This window comes from Xenopus laevis, chromosome 4L (assembly GCF_017654675.1).
Source record: "Xenopus laevis strain J_2021 chromosome 4L, Xenopus_laevis_v10.1, whole genome shotgun sequence".
Lineage (NCBI taxonomy): Eukaryota > Metazoa > Chordata > Amphibia > Anura > Pipidae > Xenopus > Xenopus laevis.
Window position 1 is genome coordinate 20,340,570 of NC_054377.1, and position 18,682 is coordinate 20,359,251.

The following is an 18,682-nucleotide window of genomic DNA, read 5'->3' on the forward strand; positions in this document are numbered from 1 at the left end:
ACACACTAAACCACCAATATTTTCATATAATTATTAGCCTAGAAGATTTCAGTTGCAGCAGTGTTAGAAGAAGCATAAGAAAGAATCTTTCAGACTGTAATGTTTTCAATGCATGAAAGTACTTTATTTTTAGGAGGCAAATGTATAAATCATACAAATCAACAATGAATTTATTTGAAATTATTGTAATTATTTAAATTATTAATTTATTTTTCTATTTGATTAAAATACCTCCTTAAATGTTTAAATGTTTAGACTAAACGTTTCCATCTGGACATTTGGTGCCTGTACACTGGCACTCCTGCACATCAATGTACTTATAATCAAGTAATGTTCCATCAGGGCACAGCAGCTTCACTTTATTTGTTGTAGTCTGAACCTCTTGGCAACAAGAACAAGTATGGGACATAGCCTGTTCTTTAGCAGAGTATCTAGATAGAGGAAATACATTGAAGTTAAATATAAATTACTGTGCATGGTGGGTGGTAACTTACACAGAACTGTTTTCTTTCTAAATTCTAATTTTTTGTTTAGAAAACAGCTCATGAGATATTTGCAAAACCCATATGTATAAAAAAGAGTTCTGAATATAATTACTCTATTTAATATTAATTAGTTAAAATTAAATTAATAGTATTTCTAGAAAGCCTTGGCAACCAACATTTGCCTCAGCATCTTCCCCAATTAAGGGTCTTTTATACCTTTCTATGCTTTCACAAACGCATTGTAGCACCCTGTATAGGCTTTAAGAAAACCCAGGGAGCTGCTTTATGAATAATTATTTTTAAATTCCTTGTGAACATCAATTTTCAAAAATGCCTTGATTTTTTGATTGGATCTGTATCTGGGGAATCAAAACAAATGTATCCAGAAGAGCATGTTTCTTTGAATAGTTACTGGGGATTATTTACTAAAATCCAAATGTATCTTATTATTTAAATAAAAAAACCATGACCAAATCTCTTATTTATTATTGAAAAAAACTTTTAAATTAAATTGGGTAAAAATGGGATTTTTGCTTGAAAAGCCCAAAATTTGAGTTTTGCCCCAAAACGGCCAACCAGATAAATTCATATAATATAGTGAATAATCCCCAAAGTAAATGTAATAATTGGCACCCCGAATCAATCCTCAATTCTAAAGACAGTTTGATGTACTCATTAAAGTTTTTTTTTAGCATCTTTCAGGGATTATTCGCTAACACAGAATTCTGTACATGAACTGAAGTTACAATTATCTCACATTCAGAATTCTAAAAATATATATAGTGAATAAAGTACCCCCTCTTGTAAAATATAAGGATATTATAAGTTACCAAGGATTTTCATGACCATATAAAAACACGAGGCCGAAGGCCGAGTGTTTTTATACAGGTCATGGAACTCCGAGGTAACTTCTAATATCCTCATATTTTACAACTGGAGGTACTTTATTTATTATAATACACAAATTTTAGTGAGTCATGTGACAGAAATGACATCACTACTCACTGTTTATAACTGATGACATCACTACTCACCGTTTATAAGGATATAATTTACACGATATTCATGGCTTTTGTGTATTATATATAGATATATATATATATATAGAGAGAGTTGCATTTTAAGGAGAAAAATATGGTTCACAAAAGACAGATCAGTATAATTATTATGACCAGAAATAACAACTCCTCAAATTAACGTTAAGGACAGTAAGCAAATATAATAAACCTAACCATGTACAGTGACTTGTGAATGTAAAGAACACTTGCTCTTCAGCAAATAGGCTCAAAAATATCAGAAAGTTGGAGAGATGCAGGGCAGTTGAACATGTACAGTATGTATATAATTATCATAATCTTTATTTAATTTATGTAACAATTATTTTTATCTTACATTGAAGATGTTCCACATGATCCTTCACAGCGAGACATTCTGACCCTCGTCACAGATGTGCACCCTTGGTGGGTCAAGTAATCATCATATGCCTGTACCTTGCAGGAGCCAGTCTTTGGGACACCTGTAGTGCAGTTACATCCCAGTTATTTAAAGAAAGACTATTTTATAACATCCAACATCATTTAACATTCAATTTTGAAGTTTTTAATCTCCATGTAATTTAGTAAATGATTTTTAAATATACTTTCTTTTTTATAATTTACATAGTACAGGTATAGGATCCCTTATCCGGAAACCTGATATCCAGAAAGCTCCGAATTACGGAATGGCTGTCTCCCATAGACTCCATTCTATCTACCATATTTTTAAAAATAATTTATTTTTTCTCTGTAATAATAAAACATTAGCTTGTACTTGATCCCAACTAAGTTATAATTAATCCTTATTGGAAGCAAAACCAGCCTATTGGGTTTATTTAATGTTTAAATGAATTTCTAGTAGACTTAAGGCATGACGACCCAAATTACGGAAAGATCCATTATAATTAAACCCCAGGTCCTGAGCATTCTGGATAACAGGTCCCATATCTGTATATTCTTTTTTGTTAATTGACACCTGTTTTTTCTACAATAATTGTACAAATGATCTTGTATAAATGAAAACACACGGAAACATATACAATCATATACAATAAATACACATAACTTACATGTTTTACAGCATCCATTGGGTGAGAGTTGAATGGTTCCCTGTATTGGGGGGATATGTTAGTGTATTATAAAATAATATTTATCACATCCAATACGTTTCACAATAGAATAGTGAATTATAAGGAAGAGAAAACATCAGAAGCACAAACCAAGTAAGGGCCAGACAGAAACAGAGATTGTTAATACTAATTAAGTCTCTATTTACAAATATGTCTCATAATATTACAAGACTATGGTACTTGCCCTGGCTTTTGCTGCTGGGCCTCCTTTAACCAACCATATCAACCATAAAGAATTAATGTACTGGTGATGATGCTAAATGACTTCTCTTGAAATCTTGTTACAACAATCAAATTGCCCTGTTTAACATATTAGGCTGGTTCATTGCCACTAGTCCAAAATTCCCATATACATTTGTTGCCAGGCCATTGTAAAGGTGGCCATAGACGTACAGATAATATTGTACAAAACAGTTTTCGTATGATATTCGGTGCGTATATGGTGGGAAATGAGCTGACCAATATTGGCAGAAGACTTGGATATCAGTCGGTTCGTCGATCTTGCTGGATGGAAAGTTTTGATTGGGTGCCTTTGAAGGGACCCAAACATCGGCCATTGTTAGTGCTGAATCAACAGGTAGAATTCTATTGTTAGAATTCTATTGTTTCTATCTGCATATCTGATGAGTCAGCTCTACATGTGTGTATTGAAATGAATGATCTTTCTTGGAAAGATCTTTTCCAAGAAAGATCGCAATTGTTATGTCTATGGCCACCTTAAGCAGAAAACAACAGGGCAGGTCTGTAGACATCAGGGAGGGGACAAAATTATAAGTAGATCAAATCTTGAGCACTGCCTCGAACTGCAGGTAGCCTTAATACTTCACTGGGGGTCATTTATAAAGTTTGTGCAGCACATATTTATTTGCAAATGGTTGTGTTGTTTTTTTCCGGAACGCTAAAATATTGGTTTTTGCAAATTCCCATTGAGAATAAATTTTCGCAAATGGCTAGGAAATGAGAGAGGCGTTTGCGTGAGTGCGCCCACTGTTCGAGGTTGTTGTGCATGAGAATATCATTGACAGTACTTTAAATTTGCGAAACTGTTTTGCGAATATTTTCTCCACCACCAAAATTGTGGCGTAATTCAAATTCAGAGTGTGCACATAATATTCGCAATTTGAAATTTTGCCATATTTAAAAAGCTCTCATAGACATTCACAGTGTGAAAAAAAAATTCACAATTCTATTTGCACACACTTATTCAGCTTTATAAATATAACCATGTGCAGGGAAAATTTATTCACTGTGCGAACCAAACTGCCCTGCGCAAAGTTTATAAATGAGCCCCACTGTGTTTTCAAGAAATGGATAAACATTATAGTGTGACATAGTTTGCCTATGTTGTTTAGGTTCAGAGACTGCAAGAAAGATGACTACTGGACAGAGAAGCTGTTCAACTGGCACTAAAAGGTTAAGCAGGAATTTTCCATAAAACAAGTTGGTAAGTGTAACTTGCCATACTGGGTAAAGAATATATGTTTAATATAAGGCAGTACTATCAAATATAGGACTGCTGGCTAGTGATGGGCGAATTTGCGAAACGGCGCCGGTGTCTAGTTTTTGATGCCGGCGTCCGTTTTTATGATGCCGGCGAATCTTCACGCCCGTTTCGCGAATTTATTCTCCAGCGACGAATCGCGCAAATTCGCGCCTGTCAAATAAATTCGCCCATCACTACTGCTGGCAGCCCTACACATGATAAGTTGTCTTCTATAACCAACTACCTATATTAATTAGTTATGGTTTTTACAAAATACAATTATTCAAACTGTGGTATGATGTGATTATGTTTTAGGACTAGTGATCTGTTCTGGTTTGCCAAAAATATGCAAAGCACATTTTCCAAATTTCGCCCATCACTCATTATGGCACATGGCAAATATGGATTACTTACAAGCTCGCAATCGTCTTCATTTAATGCGGGGCAAGAGATTTGGGAGACAGTGGTGATGAACTGATCATTGATTAATGAGCATTTATACATCGTGCAGTTATCATTCATGGAGGGCAGAGCATCTCCAGGCTAAATTATAAGACAAAAAAAAAAGTAGGGTCATTTGCAAGTTTTTGTTCTACTGCTACATTTTAACTTGACATTGAAAACAAATAAAAAAAATTAATGCAAACATAAAACCCATCTAAATTAAATAAACGTTAGATCATTTTGCAACCAAAAAGAAAATGCTCTGTTTTATTGTTACTATGTATTGCTTTCTATTTATACTGTCTATTCATATTCCTGAGACTCTTTCAAAATACTGCCTGGTTGATAGGTTAAATTAAACCCTAGCAACCAGATAACTTTTTGTTCAGCTGTTCTAAACAGTTTAGAATATCAGCAGATAAGTAATTTAAAAACTGAATATTACTCTCTACATCATATTAAAAGTTAATTTAAAGGTGAACAACCATTTTAAATGTATGATTAGACTTACATTCATAAGCCGGTAGGAGCCATCATAATTCACCACACAGTTGGTTGGCTGACAGGTACCACAGCAGTCAGAGGGGGAATTTTTCTTTACCTCAAAACCCTGTTAAAGTAAACAGAACCAATTGATAAATGTGCACACTTTGCACATTCCTGTTATAGTGTTATTTTATTTTTGTTTCAGAGAGATTTGTTCCATTATGTCAGTACAGTACATTGGGTGAGGATGTAAAAGAAAGGGATTTCCCATGCCATTATACAAATATTCAAATGCTCATTGCACAATACTTACAGCTGGGCACTGTATGTTGCAGACAATTGGGTTGCAGGCAATTGTAAAATTGTTTCCTTGTTGTTCACAGACACAACTCTCACAGTTCTCTGAGTAAATATGAGATCCAGGCTGTGGGAACACAAAAAAAATATATAATATTTGGTGCACATATAAATTAATATTTTTAGGTCACAGCAGTGCAACATTGGATCTTACAACACCCATCATGGACCACATTACAATATTACAATTTAGCAAATTGGTATATTTGTCCTCAATTATGTGAATAAAATAATAAAAATTTAAATTATATTTTACTGCTTACGTGCCATATAGCATAGAAACTATGCTGCTTATACTCAAGTGCAATGAGCCCTAGCACTAGAGCTTTTACACTGGGCTGTACGTTTTATTGCATTTTGTGTTGTTAGATAACTAACAAATTGAACGGGTGTGTGCTTTTAAACATTGTTGTATATTCATGTATGTCACTTAACAGAGATTCTACTACAGCTACATGAAAGAGGTTATTTATTAAAGTCCAAATGCCAAAAACTTGAAAAATTCAAGATTTTTTAACTATAAAAATTTTTGGTGAAAAGTTTTTCAGAATTTATTACTCCACGATTTAAAAGTCTGAATAAAAAAGTACTCCTGTCGAGTTCATGTAGAAGTCAATGGTGGCAGTCCTGAAGATATCCTGATCTGCGCTGGGTTTTGTTTAATAATCCAAAAAATTTGTGGTTTTCTGACAATAATGAGAAAAAAATCTAAATTTTCTGATGTCAAATTGAAAAATTTGTACGATTCAATTTTTTTTCCAGATTTTATCGAGTTTTTTCCCCACACAGGAAATTTTCGGGAAAATGTATTGACACATAAAGGGGAAAAACCTGTGTGGATTTGGAGTATTTTTACAATAAATTATTTTGGGATTTTGATAAATAATCCCTGAGGTCCTTTGTAGTATTAAGGCTATACAAGGAAATTAATCTTACTCAATGTAGCTTACTCAATGTTTTATTTGTGCAAGGTAGAAAATTGGATTACCAGGGCACAGATAAACCCTCCTACTTAAAGTGATCCTGTTATTGGAAAACATGCTTTTCAAAACGCATCAGATAATAGTGATACTCCAGCAGAATTCTGCACTGAAATCCATTTCTCAAAAGAGCAAACAGATTTTTTTATATTCAATTTTGAAATCTGAAATGGGGCTAGACATTTTGTCAATTTCCCAGCTGCCCCCAGTCATGTGACTTGTGCCTGCACTTTAGGAGAGAAATGCTTTCTGGCAGGTTGCTGTTTTTCCTTCTCAATGTAACTGAATGTGTCTCAGTGGGACATGGGTTTTTACTATCTGGTTAACTTCCCATTGTTCTTTTGTTTGGCTGCTGGGGGGAAAAAAGAATGGGGTGATATCACTCTAACTTGCAGAACAGCAGTAAAGAGTGATTGAAGTTTATCAGAGCACAAGTCACATGACTTGGAGCAGCTGGGAAATTGACAATATGTCTAGCCCCATGTCAGATTTCAAAATTGAATATAAAAAAATCTGTTGCAGCAGAAGCCCTGCTAATTGCATTTATGTTGAACAAGTTGTATACTGCCACTTTAATATCTATAAGGTACATTGGATTCTGTATTGTGAAGGCTGGTTCTGTTATAAGGTGCAAAGACTCTGTTTGAGTGTTGTATTTGGTAGCTTTACTTGTACATACATTTGTACTAAAACTGGTTTGTCAAAAGCTATGATAGATTCTAATAACTTTTTAATTATTTTAATCACAATTTTTAATTACTTCTTAAAAATGCTGCTTACCAAGTATTCATTGTTTCCATGTACACAAACGTCTTTGGGGACTGGAAGAAAGACATGCAAAAATGCATCAGTTGTTTGATTTTACTTTTGTAATTTACATACAGTAGCTCATAATTTGGTGTCTCATTATTACAGTGGAATGAAAGTATGTTGGTTTTTTGCTTTTTATAGGACCAGACAGAAGAAAATGTCTTGTATTGACAAGTCATATATCAAACTCTTACATCAAGTTTCTTGATTTGTAAATTATGACTTTCTTGTATATTAAGGGGATCTTAAAGAGTTTACAACAATTCCTCCACATTCTTATCTCTGTAGTTTTTCTTACCTCTTTACCAGCTTCTGTTCTAGTACCCCCACAAACACATTTTTCTCCACCAATTTTCATTATTATTATTTCTCCTCCATTTTTTCTCAATCACAAATTCTCCACCATTTATTCCCAACATTTCTCCTCATATTCCCACTTTGCTTAACATTTTCTACCCACAGCAGACTCTATTTTCCCTTATACATGTTTCCTACTATTTTACCCAGTTCTCCCCAACCATCTTATTTTTGAACTTCACCCACTTCTCCTCATAATTTCTCTGCTTTCTCATCCACTTCTCTCAAGCAAAGTCCTGAAAATCCTCTGCTAAGGGATTTGCCTTAATTTTAGGACTAGAATGCTACACAGATCAGAATGTGACTGGTTGTTTAGAGTGCAAAACAGATTAAGTTTTGTGTTCTTTTTTCTTTTACTTATTGTATATTTAGTTGACTTAGTCACTTTCAATAACATACAAAACATACTTACCACAAATATAAGAAGCACAACAATGTCCTTCCTTGATGCCTCCCTTAAGTTTAAATCCAGGTCCACATTCAGGGAAGTTATTTTGGCAACGACTTGGGTCACATCCTTCAAAGAAGATTATAAAAATATCAGAACTGAATACTACCTACTTCCTTATCTTCCAATAAACCATCCACCCACCGACAAGATGCATTGTTAGAAATATTAGAATTGAAAGGCAAACTTTTAAATCCAAACCCCCGAGCTAACATTCATGCCCACTGCCCAATCAAACTGCCCAAATTTGCACAGCTTTAAACATCTGAGTGAATGATCTGTGACTTATTTTTCTTGGCCTTAACTGTTTTTTTGTGTTAGATGCCAAAGTTATTTAGTGATTTTTTGTCAGTGCAGATAACAGGATAATTAGTGGATTACATACTTACTGCATACAGTTTCTTCACAACACTTGTTTGTGGCACTGATTTGGGACACTTTGTAGAAGCCTTCACGATTACACTCTTCATTTCTTACATGATGGCATTGTTGTTTTTGGCAGGTTATTCCATGACCACCCTCCAAACACATGCAGGTCTGACAGTTATACTCAAAGGTTTCTCCATACTGCAGAGACAAAACACAGTTTTTAATATTTATAGCCCAGGCTATCAAAAAGGTAAAACTTTTTTTAATTTTCTGAACTCAGGTTGATTAAAATGAGCAAATTAAGTATTAATGTGTATAAGAAAGACCATAAAATACAGTATTTCACAGTTTTTCTGTCATCTGAGCACAATGACCACATGGAATGTTATTCAATTTAACAGCTAAACAGGAAGTCTGGCATCTTTATTTAAAATATGTGCTTTACCTGAACTGACTAATCATAAGCACTAGGTTTAAATTTAAAATGGTGGCTATAAAAACATACTTATTTTCTTATATATGAATCCAAAATACCTTGTGGGGAACATTGTCTGGCCCAACACATCCTGGAAGAAAAAAAGAAACATTTCAAAAGAATTAAGGAATATCCATGTGCACCAGGAGTCATAAAAATGTGTTTTATTTATAATTGGAAAGTGACACATGGCAAATTATCTACATAGAGCTATATGAGCACATACATAGCAAAAAAAAACAAAAAACAGTTTGAAACTTCTCAAAACTGCAGTATAATTAAGTAACATAGTAACATAGCAAGTCAGTTTGAAAAAGACACACGTCCATCACCTTTTAACTCTATTTTAACCTGCCTAACTGCTAGTTGATCCAGAGGAAGGCAAAAACCCCATCTGGTGACCAAAACTGTATGGCATATTTTAGATGGGGCCTTACCAGTGCTCTATACAGTGGAAGAATAACACCCTCCTCCCATGAATCAATTCCCCTTTTAATACAGCTCAAGATCACTATTTGGGACCTATGTTCATCTGTATGGACTACACAATATTGAAGTTCTCTGCCTCTGTATATTTTCTTTTGAAATCAGGTGCTCAGCAGTAAAATATCCCACCGGCCATGGGTTAGGGAATACACATGCAAAGTCCAAAGCACTGCGGCACACTGACAAGATGAATGTGTTTATATTCGTGATGTTTATTGGCTCCAACTTGAATTGGAGTAAGTAAGAATTGCCACCCAGTATGTATTTTACCAGCCTAGCTGATAATATTGCAGCTGAGGCCAGGGCCAGTATTACAAATGTTCCAGCAATATAATTGCCGGTAAATTTGTAGAACCTTCTTGTTCTGCCCCTGTTCCACCCCAATTCTTGCTTATATTTACCTTTTTCCTGCCGATCTACACCTTTGTTCTGCTTAAAAACATCATCTCCCTGCCAACTGATGTAATTGACCTGCCCATTGACATTATTAGTCCACCTTTTTCTCTACCCTGTATGTCATTGACCGGTATTCCACTGAACTAAAGGTGGTTACCCTATAAAAAGCTAATTTAAAGATCGAAGGATTTTGTAGCTCTGTTAGCAATACCAATACAGTCAAATACAGGACCCTGTTGTGGACGGAGCCCACCGATGCTCCTTAAATTGTTTATATGTATGATGCACAAATCGGGGAACAGGGAATGGGCACCTATATGCCTCCTTCCACCCCTTTAAATACAGCTCTGTCTAATAAAAGCAGGGTTTTATTAAATGGGGCATGCCTGCATCTTTTATTTATAGGGCAGGGCACAAAGTATAAAAACCACTGTAGATTATACCTGTTTTTTGGACTTTTCCCACAGAAACTGCACATAATAAATGACCCATACTGTTTACTGTTCATTGAGCCCAGGCTAGCCTGCCTGGATCAGTACATATACTCACCACAGTTGCTTACACAGGCATCGATTCCCATGCTAAATGGCATGCTACCTTTAGCACAGAAGCATCCTTCCACAACACGTTTATCATTTTTCAGTTCTAGAATATCTCTTGGCCTAGAAAAAGAGCAAAAGACCACACATACTCAGAAATGAAGCTGGATATTTTACCTTTAAAGACATTTGGGGAAGTAATTTTAAGTTTTTGCAGCGGTATGCATCATGACAATGAAGGGCACAAAATGGACTCCTCTTGCCCTTGCCCTAGTAATGGCATCATTAATGTAGAGAAGTATAAGTTTGGTATGAGTTTGTGTTAATTATGCCTTACAATAATACAGTTATTCTGTTTAAATCTTTCTGAAATGTGGTCAATATATCTATAAATTGCTCTCTATGAATATACTGTATACGGTATTATGTAATAAGGAAGTTCTATACTAAATTGTATTCATTAGCAATCATCTCTGGGCCTATATATATATATATATATATATATATATATATTCTACATTGCAGAATATAAAATATGACAATGTATTGTTATTTAACTTTCTTTTCAAACTAACAAGTATACTTAAAAACATCAGTATGATATGTTGTACTTTACTTATTTGTAATGGTGAGCTTATCCATATTCTATAATCCAGTGCAGCACATTATTGCAGGTATAAAAAGACAGTCAGTTAATTTAGATTTTTCTCTTCAGGAATGTTGTGTTCTGTGTGTCTGTGTGATGTGTTATTTTTGCTGCTATTGAATAGTTAGGAATATGTAAGAATTATTTGTTGTCTTTCTGAAAAATTCAGGTTTAACTTAACTAAAGCCTAACTAAAGAAGTAGTCTTGAAAAGTTGTACAATATGTTTTGGGCTTCTGTATCAGCCCAAAGCAACCACAATCCTTCAGTGCCTCCAAAGATGCCCCAGTAGCTCCCCATCTTCTTTTTGGCTGATACATGCATACTTATTACTGATCTTAGGGACTAACTCAAAATATACAGTACACAAAGAATATAAATGGCACAATATAAGGCTGATTAGTAGTACAGATAATCACTAAATACAGCACAGAAACCAGTGCAACTAGCATCAGAATGTAATAATCAGCCTACTGTATATTACAGGCTAATCTCATTTTCTGCTTGATAATTAGTGACGACCCCTAAGCTTAGCTTCTCAACAGCTGCCCAGAGCCCACTGAGCATGTGAGACACAGACACAAAGATTTTCTAAGATGGTGACCCCCTGTGACAAGTTTGAAGTCCTGGATCATTGCTGCTATTGAGAAGCTGAGAATTCAGGCTAATGCAATAAATTCAGTATATAAAACATCACATTTTTATTCATATTAATTTTAAGGGTATAGTTCCCCTTTAAGCAGTGTTCTAAGGTTGATAAATACAATGGGGCTCATTAATAAACACTGGGAAATTTTGCACTTGGGCAGTTACCCATAGCAATCAATCCGTGTTTAGCTTTTTTAAGCCAGCTGCAGGTTGAACAATGAAAGCAAACATTTGATTAGTTGCCATGGGTTACTGCCCAGATGCTAAATTGCCCATTATAAATGAGCTCCAATGAGTCTATGCAGTTCTATAAATGTTATATCTAGCTGAACCAGAAGGTACCATTCCATTTACTCCAATGTATGAAGAAATTAGCATTCAGAAAAGTTTTCTCTACACATTTATAGCAGAGATGTATTATAAAGCTGCACTGTCCTCAGAATGCCAAAAAAGTCCACTTTCAAGGAAATATTTATTTCTGTTTTTCTAGATAAAGGGTGACATCTATCTCTCGCCAATTACTAATTTTACAGCTTTTTCTGCAGGGATCTTTCATCCCCTCATTGCCTGCTCTGATGTGAATTAAACCCAAGGCAATGATGGTGCAGGTCATCAAGCATGCATTACATATATATTGTTTGAAATAACTCGTAAACAATCTATTTCTTAAAAGATTGTGTAAATGAATATATTGTCAATCATTTTGCATGAAATAAATTGTTACAGATATGACAGAAAAGGCTATAAATACCTACTTATTTATATATACTTCATTAATAACATTTCAGTAATATACAAATATAGTAACTGAAGTTACTATATCTTCCCAAGAATATATCACACATGAATGGCTACTTACGTATTTTGGCAGGTTATAGGGAGAGCCGGGCCACATGCATTATATACTCTGTTAGAAGGACAAGTAATTGCTAAAACAAGAAAAAGATATGAATTATTTATTGTATTATCAATAATAAATAGCAGCCATATTTATTGATGGGTTTTGACCTAATGAGCAAGAGCTGAATTGGAAACTTACAACACTCTGGGGCCTGGCTCCTCCACTGAATGCAGACACCACTATCACCGCAGATTGAAGCATACTGCTGCAAACTTGTGCATTTATTGTCTGCCTTGGCCACATTGCAACTGTCCAAAAGGCAGGCTTGGTAGAAAGGTTCTGGTGAATGGAACGCATGGCAATTTTGGAAAACCCTTTAAACAAATACCAAAGAAGAATTAGTCCACCTGAAAATGTGAAAGGGTACATACAGTAGCTTCTGAAAGTAGTGTTTCTCAAATTGATTATGCCATCCAAAAATTATGGATGGTGTGTGTATTTAGACATGTCTGCATGTTGTAAATCTTGGCAAGATATTTTTCTGTTGCCTTTAAAGTGGACCTGTCACTGTATAATAAAAGTCCTTTTTAAATTAAACATGAAATCCAATTTCTATTTTTTATTAAAGCATTCATGGCTGTTGTAATCTCATTTAAAAATCTAAGCTGTCAATCAAATATTGTCTGCCTTAGGCATAGAGGCGGGGCAGGCAATTACTTTCACTTTCCATTCAGGACTTCCTAGATGTCACTGCTCTCCACACATTCCCCCGTTCTCTTCACAGTTTAATTGTGTAGCCAGTGCATGGGGATGGACATCAGGTTCCCCATTCTGTTGCACAAACAAGATTCTGAGATGATACAAGGCTTGCCTTAATAACAGTGTCCACAAAATGGCTCCTGCCTGCTTGCTATAATTATGAATTCCCAGACTGATGGAAACAAGATTCAACTAATTTATATTGTCTAATTATAGTTCATTTTGCTTGACTAATGTGATAAAATAGGATTTGGAATAATTTTTGGGTGACAGGTCCCCTTTAACAGCATAGGGTAAAATGCTATATTCTCTTATTATTTTATAACTTTATTATGAATGAATCTCAATTCTTACGGTCCCATGATGAGATCACAGAGAGCAGATTTGCAAGTTGGAGGTATTGTAGGAGGTACTGGAGGGATGCTCTGGCATTGAGGCTTGACTGGGTCATTCACCATAAAAGAATCAGCCATAGCTACCCGGTTAGTTGTGATTGTACCATTAGCCATCATTAAGTCATCAGCTTGGTTGTTGGTGCAAGTACCTAAGATAAAACAATGTAATTATGTTACAGTTTTGTGAACCCAACTATTTTGGAAAATGATAATGTTTATAATCCAAAACAGACACTCTTAATAAACCAGCATTTACAGTGTTGTTATTTCGAACATATACAGTATAACAGAGGCATTGTACCACAGTGAATTCTGCTTATGCAGGTAGACGTGAGTTCATTGAGGCATCTGCCAAGCAACAACTGTTGGACTTGGAGAAAATGGCTGTGTTTTGGCAAGTTGAATTATTTTGAACAAGGTTTATTACAATCCCGATAAAAAGGACATTAATACCAAAAAACGTAAGTGTTTTAAAGGAATGCAAAACTGTTGCCCTGCACTTGTGCCCTAAAACTGGTGTGTTTGTTAGAAACACAATCATAGTATAAACAAACTGCTGTGTAGCCATAGGGGCAGCTATTCAATCACACAATACACAAAGCTTCTCTGTTATCTGCAATATATCTTGTGTCTTTTCTTCTTTTTCCAGCTTGAATGGCTGTCCCCATGGCTATACAGCAGCTTATCTTTCTGAAGCAAACACACCATTTTAATTTTTTGGTGTTAAAAGGTTGATAAATACAATGAGTCTGGGCAGTTCTATAAATGTTATATCTAGCTGTTCCAGAAGGTACCCTACAGCTGCATTCCATTTCACTCCAATGTATGAAGAAATCAACATTCAGAGAAGTTTTTTCCACACATTTACAGCAGATGTGTTTTAAAGCTGCACTGTTCTCGGAGTGCCAAAAAGTCCACTTTTGGGGGAAATATTTATTTCTGTTTTTGTAGATAAATGGGCAACATATATCTCTCGCCAATTACTAATTTTACAGTTCATTTTCTGCAGGGATCTGTCATCCAAAAGTGTTTGCCTGCTTTGATGTAAATTATACCCAAGGCAACAATGAAGCAGGTCATCAATAATGCATTATACATATATATTGTTTGAAAACTTGTAAACAATCTAAAAGCTTGGGTAAATGATTATATTTTCAATCATTTTGCATGAAAAAATGGTTACAGATACAGTATGTATGTATGTATGTATAAATGACAGAAAAGTCTGACTATCTGCTTATTTATATATACTTCATTAATAACATTTCAGTAAATATAGTAACTAAAGGTACAATATCTTCCCCAGAATGATAAATATTTACCTATTCATTCCTATGGGATTTTTAGAAGTGTATTTATTATCAGGTGAAAGGTACAGTATTTATTGACAGACTCATTTATTAGAGGTCTTTGAGACCACCACTAAACTCACTTTCTCTAAAACCATGAATGAGAATTTTTCAGTCAATTAAAAGTGGAAAAAAAATCCAAAAACCTCTAAAAGTCCAAATTGATTTAAAATGGTGCAATAGGATCAGAGTAGCTCCCATTGACTGCAATAGGACTTCAGTAACTTTTACCTGGCAAATTTTTGTATTAGAGTTTTTTGTGGTTTTTACACTTCATACAGTAACTCTTATATTTTAGAGCTTTAAGAAAAATAGGAAAACCACACATTTTTAGAGATTAATGGACAAAAATAGAAATTCAATTGTTAGTAAATTGGCCCCATAGTGTCAAAGCTTCAACTTGATGCTGTTACTTACCACATTGTCCATGTGTGTTCTTATAAAACTTTCCATAGGGCATCTTTACAGTGAAGGTCAAACCATTATACATGACATGGATCTTCAACTCTGGTATTTCAATTACTGCATATACTCCAGATTTATAAATTTTGACTCCATATTTTGTATACGGAATCAATACAAGGTTTCCATTTACACGGGTCTATGATAGAAAATGTGAGTGTGATGAAATCCTGCTATCTCCACAATGTATTTAAATGAACTATTCATTCGGAAGGGGTAGATCAATGCAGTGATGAATGGAAGAATTCAGAAATTTCCTTTTGTTATAAAAAGTAATATATTTTATAAAGTAACCTAGGGATATGGTTTTAAATAAAAGTTATTCAATGGGTGTATAAATGTTTGTCATATGTAATATTCTATGTGTCTAACATTTGTTGTCTATGTGCAACTGAGTAGCTACATTGCCACCAGGTTCCTTTTAAAAATAAAAACAGGGTAAATAGATAGGCTGTGCAAAATTAAAATGTTTTCAATATAGTTAGTGTAGGGACCCATAGGGTTAATGTGCCCCTATGGCTTTAAATCCCTATACTTCCTGATCTCCCTAGTTACTGCAAAATGTCCATGTAGCTAGTTGTAATTTACATACCCCAGTTATTGGCCAAGAGGTGTTGTGATCACTTCCTTCCACACTTTAATATAGTGTATGTAAAGGGGTGGATCTTCCTCTTTGGCTCCTGGATGCTGATCCAGCTGGATGTTTCCAGGGGCCTGTGTACACTAAGGCCCATTAAAGCCATGTGCCCTAGAGGGACCTGAACCTCTAGAGAGAGATAAGTCGGTAGCAGGGATCCCAGAAATGAGGCCAACTAGAAATAGAATACTACCTGTAATAAGATGCTCTAGGAAAGTAAGATAGGTACAGTAGGTTATGTAGCAAGAGCAGCTTGGCTCCAACTAGGAGGGATAGCAAGGGGGTAGCTCTCCCCTCAGGCCTATAGTAAAGGGGCACAGCCTAACTGGGAATTAGGGCTAGTGAGTTCCCTGATCAAATGTGTGAGTATCCAGGTCACGGTGCTGAGATCCTGAGAGTGTATCTATCCAGTTGTGATGCTATCACCTCAGGGAGTTTCACTGTGCAGTCTCTGAGGGACATGTTGTAGCCATGTCATAAATATCTGCTGGGGCCTCTGTGGCTTAAAGCACAGTAGCATGTGGAAGTTGTAGTTGCACTACAACACACCTTTAATACTTCCTTTTTGCAAAGGTCATGTCTTAAGGGTTAGAGTCGAGTATAACCCATGCTCTAGTATACTAGCTGGTGATTAACCCCATTGGCCTGTATAGCCCATAAACGTGTTATATTAGTTAGCTGAAAATGTAATCTATAAAGGCTGGAGTGACTGGATGTCTAACATAAAAGCCAAAACACTACTTATTTTGGTTTCCACTTGGTTGCCAGGCAGTAAGCAATCAGTGACTTGAGGGGGGTATTTTGAATCTGATCTGCATGCTAAGGATCAATTGCAAACTTTAGAGATCTGCAAAGCTATAAGTTCTGTTGTGAGTTTAGCATTTATGCATTACTATTTGTGGCTAACTAACTATATTATAAACATGTCTTTTTTTGCACAGCCTATCTATTTACCCAGTTTTCATTTTTATACTGAACTGTTCCCTTAAGAACAATGTAGTGATTGCTTACCTCTAAGCTTATAGGGGTAACAGTTTTGGGTGAAATTGTTAGCTCCTGAGTTTCATGTCGTACAGTAAGTTTGCGTGGGCAGGTACCACCAGTTTTATCTCCACAATCATAATTGTCAAGGTAAATTCCAAAATTATCGATGGTTTTCACAATTTCTTCCACAAGAACATAGGTGCAGTTTCCTTGATATGTATAATAGGTTCCATCAAAGGTAAGATAATGATCTCCCCAACCACCACACATACCTAGAACAATGACAATAGAACAAGAACAATAATTAGAATTATTTAGGTAATTGGCAACCTGAAAAAATTATCAGAGGTCTAATGTAAGATTTAAGTATATTGTTCTATTCATTTTAGCACTTACTACAAATGTACGCAATTCTACTAGTAGAAGCACAGGAATATAAAAGCACAAAAGGAACATGATATAGCCTTAACAAAACATTAAACATTTAAAATTTTCTCAGCAAACTGAAAATACAACAAGTAAGAATGAATTGCGTACATTTGTAGTGAGTACTAGAATGAATAGAACAATACACTTAGGGGCAGATTTATCAAAGGTCGAAGTTAAAAATCTTCGAACTTCGTATTCAAAAAGACCATCGAATGGAGGTCGAAGTTTTATGGGGTTGAAGTGGCCCGAATTCAGCCTACTTTGAATCGTACGATCGTACTTCGATCGCAGTTTTTTTAACTTCGACCTTTAATCTCCCAAACTCCCCCAATTGCCTCTATACAGATTCGAGGAGGTCCCCCATAGGCTAAACCAGGACTTCGGCAGCTTTTAGGGGGCATATGGTTGAAGTCGAAGTTTTAAAGAGACAATACTTCAAAAAAAATTCAACTTCGAATCGAAGTTGGACCATTCGATGGTCGAAGTACCCAAAAATTACTTCGAAATTCGAAGTTTTTAACTTCACTTCGACCTTTGATAAATCTGCCCCTTAAATCTTCCATCAGAGGTCGCTATTCATATCTATGGGGTTTTAAAAGAGCATGAACTCTTACCTTCAGCTATTGATAACCATACCCACCAAATATACCCCAACATGCTTTACTTGTTGGATACCCCAAAATGTAATGAAAGAGTTTTGGGCTCATTTGCTAACATAGGTGATAACGTGCACAACTACAGTTTTCAATGATAGATAGATAATTGATTTCCAAACTTGGCAGCAGATTAAAGCAAAAAGCTAGATATAAGGGAACAATCCAGATAAAGGATCTCGCTGTGAAAGTACCAAACAAACTCAGAGAGGAAAAGAGTTAGCCTCAAGTCCAAATTGACCCTTTGTGAATGCAACCTAGCCAAGTTAATTTACATTAGTAAATCACCCATATTAAGTGCTATAGGTGCACTACTAATTGCACTATGTAAGATTTTTCAGATGATATTAGGATGATGATTCTGCCCCTCTTTGTTGTTTTACTTATGTGTAGACTTTTATATTGGTTATTGATAATCTTCCTTGTCACTCTTTCACTCATGGAGATGTTAGGACCCAGTAATCTACACTGTATCTGATCAATATAATTAGCCACAATGATTACAGACAGCTACAGTATCTTTTAATACTTAAAAGTGAATGGGTCTCATTTATAAACATTGGGCAAATTTGCCCATGGACAGTTACCTATAGCAACCAAT

At 35.3% G+C, this 18,682-nt stretch overlaps 1 protein-coding gene across 1 annotated transcript in view; it reads right to left on the bottom strand.

The window, feature by feature from the left end:
* Positions 1-256: 256 nt before the first annotated feature.
* LOC121402878 (intestinal mucin-like protein) overlaps positions 257-18,682 on the bottom strand; it is a 28,996-nt gene continuing 10,570 nt past the window's right edge. The window contains exons 5-19 of the mRNA XM_041589603.1: positions 17,027-17,271; positions 15,334-15,517; positions 13,527-13,716; positions 12,612-12,787; positions 12,432-12,501; positions 10,290-10,402; positions 8,918-8,949; positions 8,404-8,581; positions 7,979-8,083; positions 7,180-7,220; positions 5,376-5,486; positions 5,088-5,186; positions 4,543-4,675; positions 1,878-2,001; positions 257-431 (exon numbers count right to left, since the gene is read on the bottom strand). Coding sequence (XP_041445537.1) covers positions 257-431; positions 1,878-2,001; positions 4,543-4,675; positions 5,088-5,186; positions 5,376-5,486; positions 7,180-7,220; positions 7,979-8,083; positions 8,404-8,581; positions 8,918-8,949; positions 10,290-10,402; positions 12,432-12,501; positions 12,612-12,787; positions 13,527-13,716; positions 15,334-15,517; positions 17,027-17,271 — 1,976 coding nt within the window. The remainder of the gene's footprint in view (positions 432-1,877; positions 2,002-4,542; positions 4,676-5,087; positions 5,187-5,375; positions 5,487-7,179; positions 7,221-7,978; positions 8,084-8,403; positions 8,582-8,917; positions 8,950-10,289; positions 10,403-12,431; positions 12,502-12,611; positions 12,788-13,526; positions 13,717-15,333; positions 15,518-17,026; positions 17,272-18,682) is intronic.